General features: G+C 43.4%; 1 protein-coding gene across 1 annotated transcript; it reads right to left on the reverse strand.

The window, feature by feature from the left end:
- Positions 1-586: 586 nt before the first annotated feature.
- LOC147015853 (uncharacterized) lies at positions 587-5,177 on the reverse strand. Its single transcript, XM_085848437.1, has 4 exons — positions 2,928-5,177; positions 2,562-2,631; positions 1,658-1,821; positions 587-877 (listed from the first exon to the last, which is right to left on the reverse strand). The coding sequence occupies exons 1-3, from the start codon at positions 4,869-4,871 to the stop codon at positions 1,676-1,678; spliced, it is 2,160 nt and encodes a 719-aa protein (XP_085704563.1). The 5' UTR covers positions 4,872-5,177; the 3' UTR covers positions 587-877; positions 1,658-1,675.
- Positions 5,178-18,577: the final 13,400 nt, after the last annotated feature.

Here is an 18,577-nt window from a genome sequence, read left to right on the forward strand (position 1 = left end):
GAGACCTTTGGCTCCGTAGCTTGGAACCGCACGGGTCATTTGCCGCCCTGCACACGCCGATCCGAAGATCCTCGTTCGCCAAATGTAATGTACTGAAATGGGAGATGCTTAGCAGGCAGACACGATGCGGAGGAACAGTCGAGCCGGGCTGTGTTGCACAAGTGCGAGCGCGGGCGTACTGTGCCCGCGGCTCCCCTTTATTCCGTATTCGGCACACTCCCGAGCCGGGCGACTCCAGTATTACTACGACGCCTCAGGCGGCGCGCACACCTCATATCCCTTGCCAATACACTGACCACCACGACCACTCCTCCCATCATCACGCCCATCACGCATCATCACCATGCCCTTCCCCGTAGGCCCGCAGACTCCACCACAAGGCTGTTTACTAATCTCCTTGATCAAGATGCAACAGAGATGGACGAACTGCAATTATCTCAAGGGAGACAATGTTGAAAATAAATAATGTTTTTTTTGGTCAAACAAGAAAGTGAACACCCGTCGTTGAACTGGAATAACTGAAGGGTGGAGGTTTGGATGTTCGAGTGAAATGAGAAACCAAGGTTAGAGAAACATGGAAAGATGCTCATGGAAAGGAACCTTTATTCAGGAAAAGTTATGAGAAGATAATTTTTCAATAATTACACAATGAATGTTTTAAGGACAGGATTTGAATGAGATCTTGATTGAAGTTGTTTACATGGAATCTGCAGGTGGGTTTGGTAATCTGGTTGGGGTGAAGGATGTTGGGAAAAAACGAATCGGATTTCTGATTGACCAAGTCCTTGAGTCGATGAGGTGGAGGAGACCATGGTCACAGTTCAGACTGGAGATGATTCAGCAGAATATTTGAAGTCAATCCAGATGATGGCAGCAGCTAAATGGAGGGGAAGAAATGTAAATACAACGTTCGAGTTTAAATGTGTTTGTTATTACAGTAATGAAGTCACACACGATGTACAGTAATGAAGTCATCAATGATGTACAGTGATGAAGTCACGCATGACGTCCAGTAATGAAGTCACACATGATGTACAGTGATGAAGTCACACATGATGTACAGTGATGAAGTCACACATGATGTACAGTTATGAAATCACACACGATGTATATTAATGAAGTCACACACGATGTACAGAAATGACGTCACATATGAGCTACAGTGATGAAGTCACACATGATGTGCAGTAATGAAGTCATCCATGATGTACAGTGATGAAGTCACGCATGACGTCCAGTAATGAAGTCACACATGATGTGCAGAAATGACGTCACGCATGATGTTCAGTGATGAAGTCGTGCATGATATTCAGTGATGACGTCACACGTGATGTAAAGAAATGACGTCACGCATGATATTCAGTAATTAAGTCATGCATGATATTCAGTGATGAAGTCACACATGATGTACAGTGATGAAGTCAAGCAGCGAACACCAAGGGTTAATATCTGCAGTTCCCTTCATGATTGGCATTGATTGTATAAACCAGGGAGAGACTCCACCTGCTTGATGGATTCACTCAACTTATTAAATTCTCTACACTTGGAATTATTTAGTTCTCATCATGATATTTTGAACAAGGAAGGGACAGATTGAAAAACATGGACACAAAAAGGATCCAGGTGATGAAATCAGTCCATCGAGTGTTTACCGTACCTTAGTTCTGGAGATTGTTCATTTGAAAAAGCTTGAATCAGCCATCTGCATGAGCCTGGTGAATCGCTTTGCATTCCTGGAGAGCTTGCATGAAGGAGTGATGAGGGAATCACAGCCAAACATGGCATCTTCCTCTCCAGCGGCCATAAATATGACTTCTTCCTCTGCACACACATCAACAAAAGGAAGTCAAAACCACTCAACAGCATTGTCATCATCATCTCCATCATTGTCCTGCCTTCCATCACAACCCTGTAATGAATATCTCTCTCTCTCTCTCTCTCTCTCTCTCTCTCTCTCTCTCTCTCTCTCTCTCTCTCTCTCTCTCTCTCTCTCTCTCTCTCTCTCTCTCTCTCTCTCTCTCTCTCTCTCTCTCTCTCTCTCTCTCTCTCCATTTCTGTGTTTCTCCCTTTCCCTCATTTTCTACATTTCAGTTCATGTTTTATTTCACTTACAAGGGAATTTCTGCAATTTGTTCCATCATTCCTGTGCTTCATACAGAGCCCACAAATCCCCACTTACTGTCCGAATTAAAATAACGAAACCTCATCTGATGACGTAGAAGTGAACCATGATGGAGTGCTTCATGGAAGAGAGCTCAAGTCTTTCATCACTGAATGAAAGTGGGTTTTAATAAAAATTTCGATTTTTCAAACAATTAATTTTAATGAACATCCAGGTGTTCACAATGACTACTGTGTGGAATCACTGACACTCATCCCAGACTTCCACCAATTGTAATATTTGTTTGGTGCTTGTCTGGCTTCAAGTGAAGCAAAATATTGATTTGTTTTCAACACTTCTGAAGCACAGACGAAATGGGGCATGATGGAGGTGAGGAACATCTAATTTAGACAAAGTTTCGGATAACGTGTATTGTAAGGTAAGATGCTTGGTAACTTACGTTCCATCCGGTAGGATGGTTTGACGTATGATGGTGGCGGAGGAGGGAACGGGCGTCTCTTCTGAGGGGTCTTTGGAAAAACAATAAAAATAAGAAAGATTAAATACATTGATATGTTCATCAGTTTGATAACTTGTTCAGGATGTGGCACAGAATGAAAATCACTGATAAAACAGGTAATCAGTGAAAAGGTGAATTCGTTGATCTAATCCAATCAAGGGGAGTTAAAATACTTGTGATTTATCCTGCGTGGAGATGACCGTGCCAATAAGTTACCTTTCCCACCAAAATTATAATCACAATTATCTCTACAATTGAGGATATTATTCTTCGTCAAATCAAGTGTTTACCTGTAAGAATGCTTACCTGTTGAAGGTCCTGAATATGGCCGGGCCCCTCAACACCATGCTGCTTCTGCTGCTGTTGCAGCACTTGATGAGAATGAGGTTTCTGTTCCTGCTGGAACCCTTGAACAACATCTTGTGTTTGCTGTTGCTGCTGTTGTGGCTTGCTATCATGGCGAGGCTTCTGTTGTTGTGGCTTGCTATCATGGCGAGGCTTCTGTTGTTGTGGCTTGCGATCATGGCAAGGCTTCTGTTGTTGTGGCTCACTATCATGGCGAGGCTTCTGTTGTTGTGGCTCGCTATCATGGCGAGGCTTCTGTTGTTGTGGCTCGCTATCATGGCGAGGCTTCTGTTGTTGTGGCTCACTATCATGGCGAGGCTTCTGTTGTTGTGGCTCGCTATCATGGCGAGGCTTCTGTTGTTGTGGTTCGTTATCATGACGAGGCTTCTGTTGTTGTGGCTCGCTATCATGGCGAGGCTTCTGTTGTTGCTGTATCACACCAACACCATGGGGTTTCAGTTCAATTTCTGTACTTTTCTTTTCTGCCCGTCTTTGCTTCTTCATTTGTTTGTTGAATTTTTTTTCCTTTTCTTTGAGCAGCTGTTTCTCTTGCTGCTTCACCCGTTGTTTCTCATTCCAATTTTGAGACCACTCAATGACATTCTCATTCCGTTTTTGCTGTCGATGCAGTTTCCAGTCAGCAATCTTTTGCACATGTTCTGCCTCCTCTGCATCAACATTTGCTTCTGCCTCCTCGTTGGTCTCGTCAGATTTTTGACAAGGTTTTTTGAGTTCTTGATCAGTTACTGTCTCTTTTTTCTGTTCCACTCGTCTCTGTTCTTCCTGTCCTCGTCCTCTCTGTTCTTCCTGTTCTATTTGTCTCTGTTCTTCCTGTTGCAGTCGTTTCTGTTCTTCCTGTTTGAGTCGTCTTTCTTCTTCTGCACTTAATCTCAGTTGTTCCTGTTCAAGTCGTTTCTGTTCTTCCTGTCCTGGTGGTTTCTGCTTTTCCTGTTCTCGTTGTTCCTGTTCTTCCTGTTCTCGTCGTCTCTGCTTTTCCTGTTCTACTCGTCTCTGTTCTTCCTCTCTTAATCTCCGGTTTTCCTCTTCTCGTTGTCTCCGGTTTTCCTGTTCCACTCGTCTCTGTTCTTCCTCCTCTCGTCGTTTTTCCTCCTTCCCCTCACTTCGCCAAACCTCTTGTTCCCGAGAGTGCACATCTTTTTCCCTCTTATAAATCTCCTGCTCCAGCTGATGTACCTCTTTCTCTCTCCGGAACAACTCTTCCTCTTTTATTTTTTTGGTCTCTAAAAATCGCTCTTGCCGACCACGCTCCTCCTCTTCTCGTTGGTTCAACATTCTCTCCATTTTCTCAACATCCTTTTCTCGTTCTCTAATCTCTTCCTCTTGCCGGCATGTCTCAATCTCTCTATGTTTTATTTCCCCTTCTTTTAACATCTTCCTTTTTTCGAATTGAACCCGTTTTTCCTGCTCCATTCCCTCGAGTTCAGAAATCCCTTTCTGTAATTTCTCCACCATGTACTCACTCTTGAGAACCTCTTTCTCTTTTCGTTCGATCTCAAGCCATGCACGTGTATGCTCCTGATACACTGATTCCCTCCATTGCACAAATTTTTGGAATTCTCTCCGATCTTCCTCCTCTATTTGCCTCCACTCTGCCGTCTTTCTTTTCTTTAGCTCTTCATTATGTTTTTTTATCTTCTCCTCTTCATCTTTTATTCTCATTTCCTCTTCCTTGCTTTTCCTCTGCTGTTCTTTTTCGATTTCGTTCTGCTTTTCTTTCTCTTTCGTCCATTCCTCTTCCTCATATTTTTGTTGCACAACTTTTTCCTGAACTGTTTGCTCTCCAAGCTGAACTAACAGTTCTCTTTCTTTCAGTTCTTCCTCTTTTTGGTGCAACTTTTCCCCCATTTCCTGTAGTTTTTCATTCTCTCTCTGCCACAACATCATCCTCTGATCCTGTTCCTTTACATCCTGCAGCTCCACTGTTTCTGTTTTTGGAACCTCCTCGAGCAACGGCTGCTCTTTCGTTCCAATTTTGTTTTTTAAATGTTTGCGGCCACATCCAAAACTGCAAGAAACAGACACAATACTTATCACTTTGAGCTAAAATGAAGTACAGTTACTATTATATAATGTGAAGTGTGGTGTCTGTCCATATGTTTGTAAGGTCGCACGTTCGGCTGTCTCCCGTTTCTAGCGGTCCCTTCTCACACACTGCGTTTCAAAAGCTCCACATGCAGGCAAAGTTTAACGTTTAACCGGAAGAAATGCATGAAGATATGACCTGGGCTGAAAGGATGGCTTCCAGGAACGCACACTTGACTCGAAGCTGTCTCACTAGCCTGGGTTAGCATCCTGAGTGTTTCACCGACTGGGTGAATAATCAATGTGTGTGCCGTTCCTCCGATGTACGTTAAACTGGGTGTCCCGTCTGCCATCAGTTGATGGACGTGAAAGATCCCCACGGTGATGTTTGAGAATGAAGTGTGGGTGCGCTATTGGTGGCAGTATGGCCAATTTACAAATTCCTGCCAAAACTACTGCTGGGAAGGCAATGGCAAAACATCTCGTGTAACCCTTGCTCAGGATCCTGCTTAGGCAGTGACACCGATGCTCCAGGTGAGTATGAGGATTATCAAAATGTTGAACAAACCAAATGTCAGCGTTGTTAATAACAGGAACCTTTCCTAAAATTCTTAAGATCCTGAAGACCCCCATGACCTTTCAGACCCCCAAATAATGATAAAATCCCAAAGAACATCAAGATCGCTCAGTGCACCAAAACCGTAAAGACCCCCATGACCCTTGAAGACCCTTTAGACCCTTCACCTTTTGGAACCCATTAACCATTTCACCCCACGGAAACTTATAAACCTTTACTTCCCTGAAGTCCCTTTGGACCCCTTGGACCTTCACACAATTTGGACCCTTTACACCTTTCAGACAGATTTCACAATTGACAACTTCGAGCTTTAGACCAGTTAACCTTGTTAGAACATTTTTACAAGCCAGAGAAACTGGACCCTTTCAACCCCTTCGACCCTAACTTCAATTGGAACATACCCTTTAGACCTGAAAACCATCGAGAACCTTTTAAACACACACCACACAAACATCAACAGTCTTCTTGAAAACACAGACTTCACTTTTTCAGCAAGTAATGTTCAAACTCGACCCACCCAGAGGGTGGGTACTCTGCTCGTTATTTGTGAAAATTAAATGTAAATTCGTTTAAAATTCCTGAGCGATCTTGTCCCCTTGGATGAAGGAATTATAATATTGATGAAAATGTCACTTGTGTTCCTTGCCAGTGAACGTGGGGCTTTTTGTTGTGCCTCTTCTTAATATTGAAGCACGACGATGGTCGAAACGATATCACCACCACAAATAAGAAGATGGCAATGGAGACGAAGACCACATCACAAAATGTGGAGATCGGTGGTTCCTCCGCAGCCTCATTCTGGTAAATCTATGGACATGGAAAAGGGCAGGGACAGGAGAAAAGTTTATTACATTTCAAATTAAACTAAACAATATATTTACAATTATTTAACAGAATCCAAAACTTCGTGACAAAGAACAAGATGTTGGTGAAATTTTTTTTTCGAGTACAAAGACAACGGGTCATGGAATGTATGAGAATTTATCATTTGTTAAAGATAAGGGGTTAGACCCAACTTTTCAAGGTACATTTCATCATCATCATCCTCATCATCATCATCATCATCATCATCCCGTTTTCAATCCTCTCCAGCATGAAGGTGTCATTTTACTCACACTGGGTACATTCGTTTTGTGACCATGTTTGACAAGAACAGTTTTGTAAAAGGGTTTGAAAGGAATTTGTGATTTGTTCAGAATGCTGGTGATAACTCGCCTACTCTTTGTGAGAAACACCGTGGGATCTTTAACGTCCACCAATGAGTAAAGTGTCCCCTGAAGATTCCTCCATCGACTAGACCATGAAGGACCTTCTTGAAGGGAAAATTCCAACTTTGCTTGGTGAGTAAAGTTAACCCAAAACCTGCAGTTTCTAACCAAAGATAAACTCTCTTTTGTATTCCTCATCACATCCTCATGGCAATGAGAGATCGCAACCATTGAAAGGACAGACAAGGAAGATTAAATATGGCATTTAAACTGTGCACCAACACACACTGGCCTACTCCTTTTTAAACGCTACTCCAGGAATCTTTGACTTCTCCCAAAGATTGCCATTGGACAAGACAGCCATCTTAATTTGGTCTCTGAAGGGAAAGAACGTTAAGTCGGCTGTCCTAATTGTGACGGGATATTCTGGATCTGGTGCACAAGGATGACAGCTTTTATAAATGGATCCGATTACAATGGAATTAAACTCGGATAAGACAAAAGAAAATGTCCCAAACAGGTTCCCTGTAAAATCACAAATGTATCCGGTTTACCAACTTGAAAAAGTACCAACGTGTGACAGTTTGTGTGTTCCTTTCCCCGAGGGTATCTTACAAATCCCCACTTTCGTGTTGAGTTCCTTCCCGAGTCCGTCATCTCTTACAATCCCCACTTACCTGCTGCGGAGGTCGCGATGTCCCACCGACGACGACCAGCACGAAGAGCGCGATAAGAAGCAACATCTCTGCCGTCCGTCGATCCTCCAACTGACGTTTCAACAATACGTCTCTACCTTATGTATTGTTGGAATTGTCATTGTGACGTCAAACAACCTCAGTGACGTCAGTGTTCCTGGTGTTTGAAGAGAACGAATTGATCGGATCGGGATACAGAAATGGAGAATTTATTTTAATTTTTAACTCATTCTTCACCATTCAGAGATGGGGTCAAAACGATATCTGGCACGATATCCCCAAAAGTTATATGGACGGACTATGTCCAGTAATGTCACGTGACGTTGAGAAACCGGATCGTGTAAAATGTCCACTGTGACGTCATCGACAGGTTAACCGTCCCACACCTTTTGACATGACACCATTTGAGTCCCAAAATGAGTGGTAAATGAAATACACACATGTTACCATGGTAACCAAAACTAAAAATAACACTCACACGTCACACTCACTGAATCTCACAATGAAGAATCAACTCCCAGGATGAGTTCATGTCAAACCAGCGATTTTACACAAAACTGGATATTTTAATAAATAATGTGGCATGGTGAACGTCATCGATTCACTTCCTGTTCTTTTTTCGGTTATTATGGCTGTTGTAATGTTAATATACAAGGTACTGTAATGATCTGCAATCCATGGAGACACGTCACAGGATGTGACGTGCCATGTGGGCGGAGTCTGGCGGGGTGGGTCTTCACCAGCGGGTGACGTCACTGGTAGTCAGATTCTCATTGGCGGTTAAAAAACAAACAAAAAACTAAATGTTTCCTTCAAAGATGATCAGAAAGATCGAGAGCGGGACCAGTACAACAGGGCCTTGTGATGGAGGGTTCTCTCATCGAGTGGAGATAACATTCCCTGATAATTATGATTCACTGTGATTTCAACATTTGAATGTTCAAAATTAAGTTTATAAACTGTGGTGGAATTAAAGAAGAAGAAGACAAAACCGCACCACGTGACGTGTGACTTGCTTGTGGAGCAATCGCTGACAAACTGCTCTGATGAAAGGACGGTCCCTCGGTTCTTGTCGTTGACCGGCGTTGTCGTCCATTGAGGCTTAAAGGGTGAGAGTTGAGAGTGAACCTCGCTCTGTGTGTTTGCTGGTTAATTATTGTTATACTTGGCTGTAGTCGATTGTTGATTAAACTTTTTGTTTGTGTTTGTGGAGATGGCTTCAATCAAGCAAATGAAAGCCGAATTCAAACCAGAGGCCTCTCTCTCTGTCTCTCTGTCTCTCTGTCTCTCTGTCTCTCTGTCTCTCTGTCTCTCTGTCTCTCTGTCTCTCTGTCTCTCTGTCTCTCTGTCCCTCTGTCCCTCTGTCCCTCTGTCCCTCTGTCCCTCTGTCCCTCTGTCCCTCTCCCTCTCCCTCTCCCTCTCCCTCTCCCTCTCCCTCTCCCTCTCTCTCCACAGCTGTTGCTCACTTGGCACGTGCGTGGAATCGCGAAGACCTGTTGCTCAGTTCCTGGCGGTACGCGCGGAGCCTGTGTTGCATTCTCCTTTCCCTCTTCTCATCGTCTAAATGTTTTAGTTTTCGTTTTCTCTTGACCCCCTTTCTCCTTGTTTTCTCTTTTCCATTGAGCGAGAGAGAGAGAAAGAGAGCGCGCACGGTCGGTGGAGTTCGGGTTTCTCAGAACCCCTCCTGGTTTTGAGACCTGGTTTCCATCCGACGTGTTTTGTTAGTTTTTGCCAGCCTGGTGTTGGCGCAGTGGTAAGGGCAGTGGCTTGGGACCCAAGAGGTCCTGAGTTCAAGCCCCGTTGGGACACTGAATTAATATATGTATGTATATATATATATATATATATATATATATATATATATATATATATATATATATATATATATATATATATATATATATATATATATATATATATATACCAGGGGGTTGACCCAGCCTGCCATCCTTCCGAGGTCGGCGAAATGAGCACCAGTTGTACTGGGCCCGGTGTATGCCCCGGTTAGAATAGGTGTACCATATCCCTGTGTGTCGTAAGAGGCGACCAGGGTTGCGTCAGGAAGGGCATCCGGCGTAAAAACCTATGCCAAATCATTATGCGGACAACAAAACGAATTTCAATACCGGATCGGTCGAGGCCCGGGTTACCAACGACCGCCACCGGTACCGGTGGTCAGCAGGGTACCAGTGGAAATTGTGCTACTGCTGGGCGAAGGAGGAGAAGGAGACGGGGAAGGCGAGTCCGTAGGCAGTGGGAGAGGGGGAAGGGTAGAAGTGTGGAGGTGAGAGTTGGAACTCTGAATGTTGGGACGATGACTGGCAAAGGGCGAGAGTTGGCTGATATGATGGAGAGAAGAAAGGTGGACATACTGTGTGTACAAGAGACCAAGTGGATGGGGAGTAAGGCGAGGAGCATTGGAGGTGGTTTCAAACTGTTCTACCATGGTGTGGATGGGAGGAGAAATGGTGTCGGGATAATCCTGAAGGAAGATCATGTCAAGAGGGTATTGGAGGTGAGGAGGGTGTCTGACCGAGTGATGAGTGTGAAGTTGGAAATTGAAGGGGTGATGATGAATGTCATCAGTGCATATGCCCCACATATGGGGTGTGAGATGGAATATAAAGAAGATTTCTGGAGTGAGTTAGATGAAGTGGTGGAGAGTGTATCCAAGGATGAAAGAGTGGTGATTGGAGCAGATTTCAATGGACATGTTGGGGAAGGAAATAAAGAGGATGAGGAGGTGATGGGGAGGTACGGTCTCAACAAGAGAAATGTGGAAGGGCAAATGGTGGTAGAGTTTGCAAAAAGAATGGAAATGGCAGTGGTAAACACGTATTTCAAGAAGAAGGAGGAACACAGGGTGACATACAAGAGTGGAGGAAAGTGCACACAGGTGGATTACATCTTAAGTAGGAGATGCAACCTGAAAGAGATTAGTGACTGTAAGGTTGTGGCAGGGGAGAGTGTAGCTCGACAGCATCGATTGGTGGTCTGTAGGATGACTTTAGAGGTGAGGTTGAGGAAGAGAGTGAGGGCTGAACCAAGGACCAGATGGTGGAAGCTGAAGGAGGAAGACTGTTGCGTGAAATTTAGGGAGGAGGTGAGACAGGCGTTGGATGGTGGTAAAGATGGGTGGGATGATTGGGCAACGACAGCAGAAGTTGTGAGGGAGATAGCTAGGAAGGTACTTGGTGTGACATCTGGACAGAGGAAGGAAGATAAGGAGACTTGGTGGTGGAATGAGGAAGTACAGGAAAGTATAAGGAAGAAGGGGTTGGCGAAAAAGAAGTGGGATAGTCAGAGAGATGAAGAAAGTCGGCAGGAGTACAAGGAGTGGCGTCGAAAAGCAAAAAGAGAGGTGGCTAAGGCCAAGGAAAAGGCATATGACGAGCTGTATGAGAAGTTGGATACAAAAGAAGGGGAAAGGATTTATACCGATTGGCAAGACAGAGGGACCGAGCTGGGAAGGATGTGCTGCAGGTTAGGGCGATAAAGGACACAAATGGGAATGTGCTGACGAGCGAGGAGAGTGTGTTGAGAAGGTGGATGGAGTACTTTGAGGAGCTGATGAATGAAGAAAATGAGAGAGAGAGAAGGTTGGAAGAGGTGGAGATAGTGAATCTGGAAGTGGGGTGGATCAGTAAGGATGAAGTGAGGACTGCTATGAAGAAGATGAAAAGTGGAAAGGCGGTTGGCCCAGATGGTATACCAGTGGAGGCATGGAAGTGCTTAGGAGAGATGGCAGTGGGGTTGTTTACCAGATTGTTTAATAAAGTCTTGGAAAGTGAGAGGATGCCGGAGGAGTGGAGATTAAGTGTGCTGGTTCCGATTTTCAAGAATAAGGGTGATGTGCAGAGCTGTGGAAATTACAGAGGGATAAAGTTGTTAAGCCACACCATGAAGTTGTGGGAAAGAGTAGTGGAAGCTCGGTTGAGAGGAGAGGTGATGATCTGTGAGCAGCAATATGGGTTTATGCCAGGAAAGAGCACCACTGATGCGATGTTTGCTTTGAGAATGTTGATGGAGAAGTATAGGGAAGGCCAGAAAGAGTTACATTGTGTGTTTGTGGATTTAGAGAAAGCTTATGATAGGGTGCCAAGAGAGGAGTTGTGGCATTGTATGAGGAAGTCGGGGGTGGTGGAGAAGTATGTGAGGATAGTGCAGGATATGTATGAGGACAGTGTGACAGCGGTGAGGTGTGCGGTCGGAATGACGGACCGGTTTAAGGTTAAAGTGGGATTGCACCAAGGATCGACTCTGAGCCCTTTCCTGTTTGCAATGGTGATGGACAGGTTGACGGACGAGATCAGACTGGAGTCTCCATGGACCATGATGTTCGCGGATGACATCATGATCTGTAGGGAGAGTAGGGAGCAGGCTGAATCGAGCCTTGAGAGGTGGAGGTACGCACTGGAGAGAAGGGGAATGTTAGTCAGTAGGAGTAAGACGGAGTACATGTGCGTAAATGAGAGGGAGGGTGGTGGTATGGTGCAGTTGCAAGGAGTTGAGGTGGGGAAGGTGGATTGGTTTAAATACTTGGGATCAACTGTCCAAAGTAACGAAGAGTGTGGGAGAGAAGTGAAAAAGAGAGTGCAGGCAGGATGGAGTGGGTGGAGAAGAGTTGCAGGAGTGATTTGTGACAGAAGGGTAGCTGCAAGAGTGAAGGGGAAAGTATACAAGACGGTAGTGAGACCAGCTATGTTGTATGGTTTGGAGGCGGTGGCGCTAACAAAAAGACAGGAAGCAGAGCTGGAGGTGGCAGAGTTAAAGATGCTGCGATTCTCGTTGGGAGTGACGAGGATGGATAGGATAAGAAATGAGTGTATGAGAGGGACAGCGCAGGTAGGACGGTTTGGAAACAAAGTGAGAGAGGCGAGATTGAGATGGTTTGGACATGTGCACAGGAGGGAAACGGAGTATATCGGGAGAAGGATGTTGAAGATGGAGCCGCCAGGCAGGAGGAGAAGAGGAAGGCCAAAGAAGAGGTTCATGGATGCGGTGAGGGCGGACATGCGGGTGGTTGGAGTGTCAATGGAAGATGTGGAGGATAGAGCGAAATGGAGACAGTTGGTCCGCTGTGGCGACCCCTAACGGGAGCAAGCCGAAAGAAGAAGAAGAAGAAGAAGAAGAAGAAGTGTTTTGTTAGTTTTTGCCATTGCTTTGGCTCCTTTGAACGATTCTTGGACCGCGTCCATATTATTATCATTCGTATTATTATTATTTTCCTCCATTCGCCAGCGTCGCTTGTGTATTGATTTTTTTATTATTATTATTATTATTATTTTTTTTATTTTTTTTTTATTTTTAATACCCCAAGGCATTGAGTGTTATTGCACCTAAATCATGGCGAACGTTGAGCTGTTAGAGTCTTTAAGTCGGAAAAATGGGTTTTCGTGTACGCCACCACCCGAAATCTCAGTTGAAAAAGTTGTTTTGTGTGTCGGAAAATTGATCGGCATGCATAGTGTAATAGCTGCATCGAGAATGAATCAGCGTGTTGTTATCTTCGTCGCTAAAGAGGAAATGGTGGCGCAGCTTGTGGAGTCAGGACTGACTGTGGAGCCGGATATATTCCTCTTCATATCACCCCTCGATGTTCCATCGATGAAGGTACTCCTGTCAAATATTCCTCCCTTCATAAAAAACGAGCAGGTGAAGCCTGCTTTAGAACAGTATGGCACTGTTGTTTCAAAAATAACTTTCATTCCTGTTCGCTTTAAGGACCACAGTACAAAACATATTCTTTCCTTTCGACGTCAACTATTTATTACTCCGAAGCCAAACATTCGTGAGCTCGACGAGATGTTAAAAATTGAACATGAAAAGTTTACTTACCGCATCTTTGCCACATCTCAGACTTTAGTGTGTTACAAATGTGGACAGTGTGGTCACATGAAAAATGAATGCCCAAGGGTCGTTGAAAAAGAATCAAGTAAAGTTGAAAATGTAAATGAACCTGAGGTCACTGGGGTGTCTACTGAGGCAGGAGAAAACTCTGAAAATCAAACAAATGGAAAAAATGAGTCTGGTTGGGTGACACGAGGAAAACGAAGGCACCAAAGTGCAGTTTTAGTCGAACCTTCTTCATACGCGGAAGCGGTCGCTGTGAAGAGGGTTTCACTCAATCGGAAAGAGAGTAACCAAAATCCTTCAGATGTTTATGCTTGTCCTCTCACATGTGATGACGAGGAGACTATGGAGCTTCAAAACAAACCATCAGTAGATGTCCCAGGTGGAGACGAAACTTGTTCTGGACATACAGTAGGTAGTCATACACTGAAGCAGGATGTTCATGCGGAGATTGTGTCTAACACCCAAGAACCAACTGTTGAAACCATAGTCGTGCCTAATACCTCAGAACCAGCAGTTCAGACTACAATAGAGCCTAATAACTCAGAGCCATCTGTCCAAACTATAGTTGTGCCGAACACCACAGAACAATCTCACCAAACTGTAATTGCACCGAGTACCATAGAACTGCCTGTCACATCTACAGCCACACCCATTACCTCAGTGACTTTGAAGCAGACACCTGAAAAGTTAGAAGGAAATCTGCTTCCTGAGGATTCCTTTTTCGTGAAACCATTTCCAATGTCTGCTATATCTGTAAACAAAAAGGATGCTAAATTTTAACAGGAGTCGAGTGATTCCGATGATACTTGTTCAATATCAGATTCTTCTGAGTTGGATGGTGCAGCTGGAGATTCACAAGACCACAAGGGCTCAAATGCCCCTGCTCCTGCGAAAGGTGATCAAGTTCCTCCACAACACCTTTCGGAAAAAAATTAAACTAACCGATTTCTTTCCGGAACTCGATAAATTTATGCTTACCGCATCCCTTATTACTAAAAATCCGGCAGCCTATGGCGCCAATGAATCCCACGTACACAGATTGAGGAAATATGTAACTCTGGCAAGGAAAGAACTTCAGTAACCAGTACCCACCTATAAAATACTAAAATGGTTCTGTCTCTTGCTTGTTTAAACATAAATGGGGGCCGCGCCCCTATACGTAAAACACATGTTCGACTGTTACTTGATCAAAAGCATATTGATGTAGCTCTTCTTCAGGATGTGCGTTGTGGACCGACTTGTTCTGCAGAGTGGCAAACCACAATAAGGGGTTCTTGGTTTTTCAGTTCCTTTGATTGCTGCAGTGCAGGAGTTGCTTTCTGGTTTCGATCAAGTCTTTCATCGGACCAAATTGTTTTTCACGAATTCATGCAAGGTCATTTGGCTTTTGTGGTTTTTTCTTATGGAGGCTATAAAATCACACTATTAAATGCTTATGTCCCAAGTAATCCTGCAAAAAGAAACGAATATTTTTCCATTCTTGATGATTGTTTATCCCAGATTGATTTTAGTGGTCTCGTGTGCCTCGTTGGTGATATTAATTGTACCTTGGAGCCAGCTCTGGACCGTAATGGCTCAGAACCTCACCCTGAGAGTGCAAAAGGGTTTGCGACCATTTTAGCAAAGTATAATTCGGTTGATGGTTGGAGATTGCAGCACCCCAAAGTTAAACAATATTCGTGGTGTCAAGCTTCCAATAACAGGGTATCGTTCGCTCGCTTAGATCGATTTTATGTTAATAATGATTTTCGGAACTTTATATTGTCTACGGCAATTTCTCCCTCTGGCTTTTCAGATCACCACCTAGTTTCTTTAAAATTAACTTTTCCCTATCTTCAACGTAGGAGTGCCTATTGGGCTCTAAACGTTAGTCTTTTGGAAGACATTGTTTTTTGCAATGCTTTTAGGATCTTTTGGACTTCTCTTTACGGAAGGAAAAATACTTTTCATAGCAAGCTACAATGGTGGGATATTGTAAAAATCCACATCAAAATCTTTTGTCAGCAGTATAAACTTCATCACTCTCAGGATAGTCTTTCAAGGATAACGATTCTAGAAAAAGAGGTTTTAGAATTGCAAAGAAATCCTCTTGAGTTGAACAGAAATCAAGGATTACGTAAAGAATTTATGACTAAAAAAGAACTTCTTCACAGTCTTGTCAACGAAAGGGCTAAAGGGGCTTTAGTGCGGCTTAAGATTAAAAATTTGAGTCTTTTTGACACTTCATCAAAGTTTTTCTTCTCTTTGGAGAGGAAAACTAAAGCTCAACAACAACTATTATCTGTACAATCACCTGAAGGAGAGATAGTAAGTGAACCTAAGATGATTAAAAGAATTGTAGTCGATTATTTTTCTTCTTTATTCTGTGCAAAAAAGATTGATTTGAATGTTGCAAAAGCCTTTATTGAACCTTTACCCAAGTTGTCTGAGTCACAGCGAGCCTCTTTGGAGAGTTCCATCACGCTGGAGGAGTTGGGTCTTGCTCTTTCCAGTATGGCTTGCGGGAAAGCTCCTGGTCTGGATGGAATCCCCTGTGAATTCTACAAAACCTTTTGGGACATTATCGGACCCGAACTTTTGGAAGTACTCAAGGAAAGTTTTCAAGTTGGGGAGCTCCCCCTAAGTTTCCGGCGAGCCGTTGTTTCCTTGTTACCAAAGAAGGGAGACACCCAGTTACTCAGAAACTGGCGTCCTGTCTCCTTACTGAACACCGACTGCAAGATTTTTTCAAAGGTCCTTGCCTCTCGCTTAAAATTGGTAGTCCAATCTTTGGTGCATCCTGATCAAACCTGTTGTGTGCCTGGACGATCAATATATGACAATCTTGGCGCTGTTCGTGACATTGCTGATGTGTGTGATCTTCTGCATAAAAGTGCTGGCTTATTCTTTATTGATCAGGAGCATGCCTTTGATAGTATTGATCATAGTTATCTATTTGCTATCCTAAAGGGTTTTGGTTTTGGTCGTATTTTTGTATCATATATTCAGTTGTTGTATCACAATATTTATAGTTTATTCAAAATAAATAATGAGTTGATTCCTCCCTTTACTGTTACCAGAGGAATAAGGCAAGGATGTCCCTCATCCGGACTCCTTTATGTTCTTTCCATTGAACCACTTTTAGTTAAATTGCGTGAGAAACTTGTGGGATTCTCTGTCGTTCCGGACATACCTGCTATAAAACTTGTTGCTTATGCAGATGATATCTGCACGACATCCATCCATCGGGACCATACTCCATGCAGAGCGTTGGTGCTGCCTAAGCAGTCTCCTTGGCTATTGGACACAATCCTGGACGGGTCGCCACTCCGACACAGGATACCAGCATGCTGGCACTCATTTTGCCGACCTCGGAAGGATGACAGGCAGAGTCAACCCCACCTGGTATGAATTCAACAGTGGAGTGGGGTTTGAACTCAGGATCAGAGGATTCCAAGCCACCACCCTACCCATTGAGCCAACACCAGGTGCACTACAATTCAATGTCAAGAAGATGTATCTGAACTACATAAAACTATGAATAATTTTACCCTTGCTTGCTCAGCCAGAGTAAACTAGACAAAGAGTTATGCCTCCTTTTTTGGATTAGCAATGCATTTTTCCTTCCCAACACTACCTGACAATTTATCTTGGAAGAATAATAGTGTTTACCATTTGGGTGTACACCTTGGTGATGCTCAAAGTATTCAGAAAAACTGGGATGGACTAACAGACAAAGTCTACTCCAGACTTCAGAGATGGAGGGGCCTTCTGTGCAAATTATCATATCATGGAAGAGTTTTAGTCATTAACAATTTGGTCTCTTCCATCTTGTAACACAGGTTCATTGTCTTGCAGCCACCTGCATGGCGAATTAAAAATATTCAAAAATACTTAATCGATTTTTTCTGGGGTGGTATGCACTGGCTTCGACCAGGTGTGCTCAGCCTTTCTCGTAATGAGGGGGGTCAAGGGCTTGTTGACATCACCAGCAGGATCATGACTTTCCGCATTCTTTTTGTGAAAAAGTTGCTTTATAACCACATGCCTTGGGAGAGTTTGACCCTTTGTTTGCTAAAGCAAGCGGGCCGGCTAGGATATGGCCGTGAGCTTTTTTTGCTCGACCTCCTGAAGATCGACGTGTCACCACTTCCTCTATATATGCAGAGTGTGATCAATGCTTGGCAAGCTTTATCACTGCAACGTGAGGTCACTTCCTTTACTGCCTCGATGTTCTGAAATGAACCAGTTTTCTACAATCCCTGTTTTACAGGAATCCCATCCTCTAGGGCTTTTGTGCAACATTTTGTGGGGTCCAATATACTTCTTGTGCACAATCTGCTGGATTTTTCAAAAGAAAGATGGAAATCTGGTCATGAAATCTCAACCATTACTGGGTTGAAATCAATACGGATAATTGGTCAGCTTTTTTCTGCTATCTTAAAGGCATTAATGAGTTTTGGAGTGGGTTTCAGGAGTCTTTTTGATATTGTGGATTTGCCCAATCAATATGCCTTCCCTGTTTTGCTTTTGGACTGGGATGGAAAATCTGTACCTTTAAATTCCATTGAGAAGGCGAACCTGTATTCCTTTTGTATTCAGTATATTTTTGCTGATTCAGTTAAAAGTCCTTTCGGGATTCAATGGAAAGAACATTTGCCAACTTCGACCCCTCTTGTCCCTGCATGGAGAGGTTTATATACCCCCCCCCCCCAATTTCTAAACGTTCGGGTGACCTGCAATGGAGATTAGTGCATTGCATCCTCCCTTATAATATCTTATTGCACAAGTTTTCCAATGAGATCTCGGAATTGTGCCCATTTTGTGAAAACAATGAAACGCTTTGTCATGCATATGTAGAGTGCATAAGACTTGTCCCTCTTTTTCAGTTTTTGCATGATATTATTTTAAAGATGGGTCTTTCTTTTTCCTTGGTGAAATTTATTTATGGTTTCCCTATTTCCTCTAGTTTCAAATCTGAGACTGGTTTGGCCAGGTTTTTGGTTGCTGAAGCAAAAATGGCAATTTATAAGACAAGGAAAAATAAGGTGGAATCTGCGCATGCTTGTTATTGTGTTTTATTATCCTTCAGAACTTTAGTTGTGTCTCGCATTCAGCTTGATTTCTTTTTCTGTTGCAAGTCTGGGAGAATGCAGGATTTTGTTGACAAATGGTGTGTAAAAAATGTTCTTTGCTCTGTTGCAAATGAATCACTTGAGTTTCCTTTCTGATTTAAAAAGTATGAATCAATCT

The sequence above is a fragment of the Eptatretus burgeri genome, chromosome 12 (assembly GCF_056783735.1).
Source record: "Eptatretus burgeri isolate ZD-2024b chromosome 12, Ebu_testis_v1, whole genome shotgun sequence".
Classification (NCBI taxonomy): domain Eukaryota; kingdom Metazoa; phylum Chordata; class Myxini; order Myxiniformes; family Myxinidae; genus Eptatretus; species Eptatretus burgeri.

Coding starts and splice junctions, on each gene's coding strand:
- LOC147015853 (XM_085848437.1), bottom strand. CDS start 4,871: ATGATGTTGTGGCAGAGAGAGAATGAAAAACTACAGGAAATGGGGGAA. Junction 2,632..2,927: donor ATATTCAGGACCTTCAACAG/GTAAGCATTCTT, acceptor GTTTTTCCAAAG/ACCCCTCAGAAGAGACGCCC. Junction 1,822..2,561: donor ACCATCCTACCGGATGGAAC/GTAAGTTACCAA, acceptor ATGTGTGTGCAG/AGGAAGAAGTCATATTTATG.